Source organism: Fukomys damarensis, unplaced genomic scaffold (genome assembly GCF_012274545.1).
Source record: "Fukomys damarensis isolate Sample0158 unplaced genomic scaffold, DMR_v1.0_HiC HiC_scaffold_23, whole genome shotgun sequence".
Classification (NCBI taxonomy): Eukaryota; Metazoa; Chordata; class Mammalia; order Rodentia; family Bathyergidae; genus Fukomys; species Fukomys damarensis.
In genome coordinates this window covers 50,930,933-50,936,730 of record NW_022900935.1, presented here as the reverse complement: position 1 = coordinate 50,936,730, position 5,798 = coordinate 50,930,933, and the positions used below count along the sequence as shown (strand labels likewise).

At 42.9% G+C, this 5,798-nt stretch overlaps 1 protein-coding gene and 1 long non-coding RNA gene across 6 annotated transcripts in view; one reads left to right on the top strand and one right to left on the bottom strand.

The window, feature by feature from the left end:
* Pitpnc1 (phosphatidylinositol transfer protein cytoplasmic 1) overlaps positions 1-5,798 on the top strand; it is a 229,247-nt gene that overhangs the window by 208,618 nt on the left and 14,831 nt on the right. For all 5 annotated transcript variants that reach the window (XM_033767534.1, XM_033767533.1, XM_010616793.3 and 2 more), the window contains exon 8: positions 1,689-1,752. In XM_033767534.1, the coding sequence (XP_033623425.1) occupies positions 1,689-1,752 (64 nt within the window). The remainder of the gene's footprint in view (positions 1-1,688; positions 1,753-5,798) is intronic.
* The window catches only part of LOC104857089, a 78,049-nt gene continuing 73,810 nt past the window's right edge, over positions 1,560-5,798 (bottom strand). The window contains exon 4 of the long non-coding RNA XR_778781.3: positions 1,560-1,838. This is a non-coding gene — a long non-coding RNA (uncharacterized LOC104857089). The remainder of the gene's footprint in view (positions 1,839-5,798) is intronic.

The following is a 5,798-nucleotide window of genomic DNA, read 5'->3' as shown; positions in this document are numbered from 1 at the left end:
CCCCCTTCTTTTTATGGCTTTTCAAGCATTGTCTCCCCTTACTAGGGTCATTATCAAAATGCATTTTATTTTCTCTCACAATCTGTTTAGATCACCACGCGGATCATTGTGTTTCTTTTCTCACAGATGACTTAAGCTAGTTTTGTGAATCCATTTCTTTAAAACGCCTGTAAAGATGACGCTTCAGTCACACACTGTTGCCCACTTCCAAATAAAATGAAGCATTGTCTGCCTCCCCCAAAGACACCTGCCGTGGCCCAGGAGTTGCTAATGAGTATCTGAGAGTAGCATTTGCATGGGTTGAAGGAGTCAGGGATACTTTTCTCTGAACGTCTTTGTGGGTGATTTTGGGTTTTTGTGTTTTGTTTTAAGAATCTATTTACAGTTAAATGAAAAAAAAAATGTTCGAAAGAAGCCATTAGTGCATTATTGAATTCTCATTTCCAGCCAACAGCTGTGTTGTGCTTTAATGTACGAGGGTATATTTGCTGGTGCTTCTGCCCTGTTCTTTCGATTTCCATGAATATGCCACACTCAGCACTCAAGGCTGCGTGGCTGTACATTGTTTCTTACATTCATTACGCGTTTCCTTCTTCCGAGTCAGCAAAGCTTCACCAGATAGCCAGAGGCCTGGAGGAGTAAACACTTCATTATAAATCCTTCCCTTGTGTACAAATTTACCGAATTAAAGGCCTGCATGGATGGAAACGCACTGGAACCTTCCGGGACAGGTTTTTGACAATTACTAGATTTGACTGGGAGGGATATTACAGGGAGACTCTTGAGTATCCCAGAAACATAAAAGAAGGTATTTACACAAAAGATACCATGAAGGAAAAGCGTGAGCAGTACAACACAAATGCTGCCTGTTGTTTTCCGTAGCCTTCCATTGCCATGATGTAACCTGTAAGAAACAATTTCATGTCTTTTGTCTCCAGGGAAACTTAGCATTTCTATTATGTTCTATTCCAGTTCAAGTCTCTTATTTCATCTCTTTCAATAAAACAATGCTTTTTTTTTCCTTCCGTTACACGAAAAGTCCAACCTAGAAAGATATTAACTTACCTCATACACTCTATGCTGATTTACTTTTAATTGAATCAACATTGAGGCTATTTCACCAGAGAAGAGGGAATATTAAGTGCTCTTCGCTTCGAAGTGACTTGCAACACAGAAAAATGTTCTCCCCAACCCCAGTATGAGGGATTGAGCCCAGGCTAACCTACATTCCCAGCCCTTTTGTAAAAATTTGAGATAGGATCATCCTGAGGTGCTAAGCTGAGAAAAAGTGTTCTTGAGTTCCAACATTTATAACCTCTGCACACGAGTGAGACACACCCTTCTACAAAGGAAAAGTATACCCCATTCTAATTAAAGAGGAATGAAAAATATCAAGGTGATTAGCCTGGAGAGTCATTCAAATTATTGCCGTATGGTTGTCAGGTAGTTGTCTTGGGTTTGCACACCCGCTGGCCTGACTCAAGTAAGATGAAAGGATTAATTTGCGGCAAGCATATGTGTGCAATGGAAAGAGATGGGGCTGAGCTACGACAGCATTTGTGTACGTCCTCACACGCAGCCACAGGGAGTGGGGAATCCATAACTGCCACGAAGATCTCCAGAATCGGGAATGACCTATTTTTCAATCATCAAACATGGTATGATTTCAACCTCCTTTTACTTTTCAGGTGGTCCGAGACATTCTGCTGATTGGACACAGACAGGCTTTCGCATGGGTTGATGAGTGGTACGGTAAGTCAATTTCCCCAAAATAACTTGTAGAACAATTTCATAACACGTTGACTTGGGCTTTCAGTGCATCCTGCTTCCACTGCTGCCTAGGAAGATAACAACAAAGGCAGGTTACTGCTTCCTGTATTGGAAGTAGCCCTGTCCATGGGGCTTAATAAAGATGTAATTATAGAAGCTTGGTCTAAAATAGCCACAGCTATTGACTGATAGGACCTCAGTATATTTGATGCTCGTACTGACATGCAGGGCTCTACCGTTCTCTGTTGGGTGTGTTTCACATCCATCCTAATTTATCCCAAGCTTCAGTTCAAGATCAAAGCTGCCTGAAGCACCGTGTCAAGTAAAAGCAGTCTTTTGATTCAGAGAACACTTGCAACTATCCCTTGCCAAATATGCAGAGGTTCTGTGAGTGTTCAAGGGCAAACAGAGACAAGGAGGCACAGTGCCCCATTCATTCTAATTGAACTACTGTTCTGGCTCTTTTTCTTTTTTTTTAATGAAATGGGAAGAGTTAAACAGGTTCTGCACATTGTCAGTATATGAAAACAAGGCTTGCCGCATCCCTTGATGGACAGAACATTCTCCCCAGACCCTCAGCACAATCGTTTTGTCCCCCTGAATCTTCTGTGCTCCCAGAATTAGTCACCAGATAGCTGTGTCCTTGGCTATAAATAGAAATAAGCACACCCAGTGGGTGACTTAGGTTAGATCTGACTTTCAGGTCGATTGTCTAATGAAATGCCCCTCCTCCTTGGCCTTTTCCTAAGTCACATTAAACTTGTTCTGAGTGTTGTATTTTGATCCCTTTCCATCATTATTCCACTCCCTCCCTCCCTCCCTTTTCTTAGCAGAAAAGAACCTAATTTAAAGTAAAAAGGTATGTTGGGAAGGAGCAGAGACAATGATGGTCATTAATGTCACCAGCTCTTTCTGAGCCACACTTTTAAAGGGAGGGTTCTGCAGACTATGGGCTTTTTTGTTTTGTTTTTCTCAGTGTCTCCAGATCTGCACCTTCTGAAAAATAAATGCCTCTTCCTGGGCTTGTCCAAATGCAGATCATCATTTATTCTCTCTTATCACATACCACAGGGTGCCACCCTAATTGGCAAGTTGTCATGCTTCTCTAACATGGCAAAGACCTCTCTATTTGTGCTGTCTTTTATGAGGCAGGTAGACGGAGTCTCCTGTGATTCATTCCTCTGATCCTTAAACAAATATTTTGGGTGGTTTTTTTTTTTTTTTCTAGCCAACTTTTCTCAGATTTTTCAGAGGGAGAATAGACTAAAAAAAAAATGTGAAAAATTTCTGGCCTCTCCTGTCGTGGACTCATGGCAGTTTCCCTGTTACCAACACCAAGAAACTATCAAAAAGATATTCAAAGGATAATAGACTTCAACTGGTAGAAACTTGGCAAGAGGTCAGGCACCTGAAGAGTCTAAAATCTGCCACCCTGAGGACCAACAGACAGGGCACTTGGATGGGTTTCCCTCTGGTGCCCAAATGTCATTGAGGGCTTTTCAAAAAAAGGCAGCAGCAGAAGGACAGGCAGGTTCTGACCAAGGGGGTAAAACACTGCCAGGCTGTTCATCAGGAAAAGAGGGTTTGATTAGAGACAGGATTTGGAAAGGAAAAACATGCTTATGCGTATCTGGTTAGTGAATGGCTGAATACAGAAGCCGGGGGCTGATTATTTTGTATCTCAGCTAAGCAGGGGCAAGGAAGAGATTTAAGGGCATCTAAGAAAGAGAGATGCTCACCTAGTGTGTTCAAGGCCCTGGGTCCAAGCCCTAGCACCAGAGAGAGACAGAGAAATTCTCCAATTATAGAGGACCAAATCTAGAATGATATCTCCAAAGAAATGAAGATTGCTAGCTGGACACCTGTGAGAACAACTACCTGTTTACTTATGGCGGGTCAGGTGAAGGAGTGTTTTGATTCAAAAGTTCTTTCTGTGCTGGTAAGGGTGGTGTGTGCCTATTCCCAGCACTCTAGGAGGCTGAGTATCACAAGTTAGTGCCCAGCCCAGGCAACTTAGCAAATTTGCAAGACCAAAATAAAAAGAGCTGGAGGTACAGTCCACTGTATATGGCCCTAGGTACTGTATATTAGTGCAACAAAGAGCATAGCTCTAGTGTATGTAGATCACCTGGGTGCCTTGTACCCCGTCCTATATCCAGTCATAGCCCCGACCAAAACAGGCAGCCCTTTCCCTCGGCAGGGCTGTCTGAGACCTACACCCTCAACTTCACGTGAACTACTACTTTCTGAACTGAGCTAGCCTGGAACACAGTGGCTCCTTCGTTAGCTGATACAGACCTTCAGGAAACCAAATGAATGCAGACAGCCCCTGTGCTTCTCAGCCCAAGGCCAAGGGCCCACTGAAGGATAACCTTCCAGTTTAGGCATTCTGAATTTGTTTAATTTCCTTTGGTTGGTACAGGCCCAAAGAGTCTCTCGTTAGTAAACATGGGAAAGATCCAAAGTAAAGAAACCCTTGCTTGTGGCTATGACTTACTGCACTGGTTCTCAGTAAGGTCCCTGGACCTGAATATCTGTTAGAAATGCATATTCTCAGACCTCCACCCCAAACCTACCAACTCAGAAGCTTTGAAAGGGTGTCTAGCCACACTGTGTCTTAAAAGCCCTCCAAATGATTCTGAAATTCTAACTTATAGCTTGGACTGTAAGCCAGACAGGACTACAAGGACAGTGTGATTAATTCAGTCCAAACAGGTTAGACGAGAAAAATCATAGATGTCTTCAGGGCCAACTGCTAAACTCTGATGCCTGTGACAATTAGAGAAAAGCAGCCCTGGTAAGCAGATGAGTTAGGAATGCAGGCACTCCTCCTGGGCAGACTCAGTGGATGCCATGGACTCGGGGGCAGAGTTGAGCCCCATTTCCCTCCTGGGCTGTGTGCCCATCCGACGCACACTCTGTACACCCTGCTGCACCATCCACAGTAGCCCTGGCTGTTTTCTTCTCTAATTACTCACCACCTCCAGTGCTTAAGTAAGAGTCAAGAAAAGAGGTGTTATAGAGGATGGTGATCTTTTCTCATCCAAGGATCAATTTTGCATCTCTTCTGAGTTCCAGTCTTTAGGCAGCCACAAAACTGTTTCCCTAAACAGATTTTATTCTGCTCATGTTCCTTGGAAAGTGTAACAGTTTCCATGTTGGAGAAGTTGAGTTTGTCTTTCAAAGCCCTGCTTGGTCATTTACTGTGAGCCTTGGGTCTCTCTGCATGACTGGAACACTAATCAGAGAAACAACAACACATTTCAGAAGATGGGGTGAGAGGGGCGGTGGATAAAAATAGCCGCCCAGCTTCATAAAAGCATGGTTTTGCTTCACAAATCTGACAGTATTTTGAAAGAGAAACCACTCAAGATGGCCAGAGGGCACCTATGACTGAGTGGAACCTCACAAATGTCTTTGAAAACTTAACTCCTCCCTGAAAAGTAAGGAAGGGTGAATTCTGGCTGATGCAGATGAAACAATCTCATGAAAGTGACTTAGAAATCAGCCTGGAATCCCTAGAGCTGGCCTAATAATGAAAGAAGTGAGAAGTTTGCTAGGGACCAGCATTAGTTGGCTGAGTTCACCAGGCCAGCATTTTCCACTGGCCCCATATTTCCTGAAATGTAATTTTGAGTTCCATCGCTCTAGTGTTACATTTTACACATGTGTGCTTATGTTCATTTTTCTAGGGAGAGAACTCAGAGCTTTCCATCGCAATTTCAAAGGAATCTGTAACCCTTCCCTTTTATCCCTAATAAAAAGAAAAACTACTGTAGATTATAGTTCTGGACTTTAGCAGTCTGAATTACATGGAAATGATATGCTCCAAAACTTATGGATAAGCTGCTTCCAATTTTTTTAAAAAGGACACCCAAAGATTTTATAACAAGCATATCAAGCCAACCATGCTTCCCAAAGGATGGCCACCATTTTGCCAGAGCCAAGTATAATTCATGACTTCTGGATACTCCCTGACCCACTTGTTCAAGACAGTAGTTTTTAGTTAGAATGAGAAAAAAAAAAAA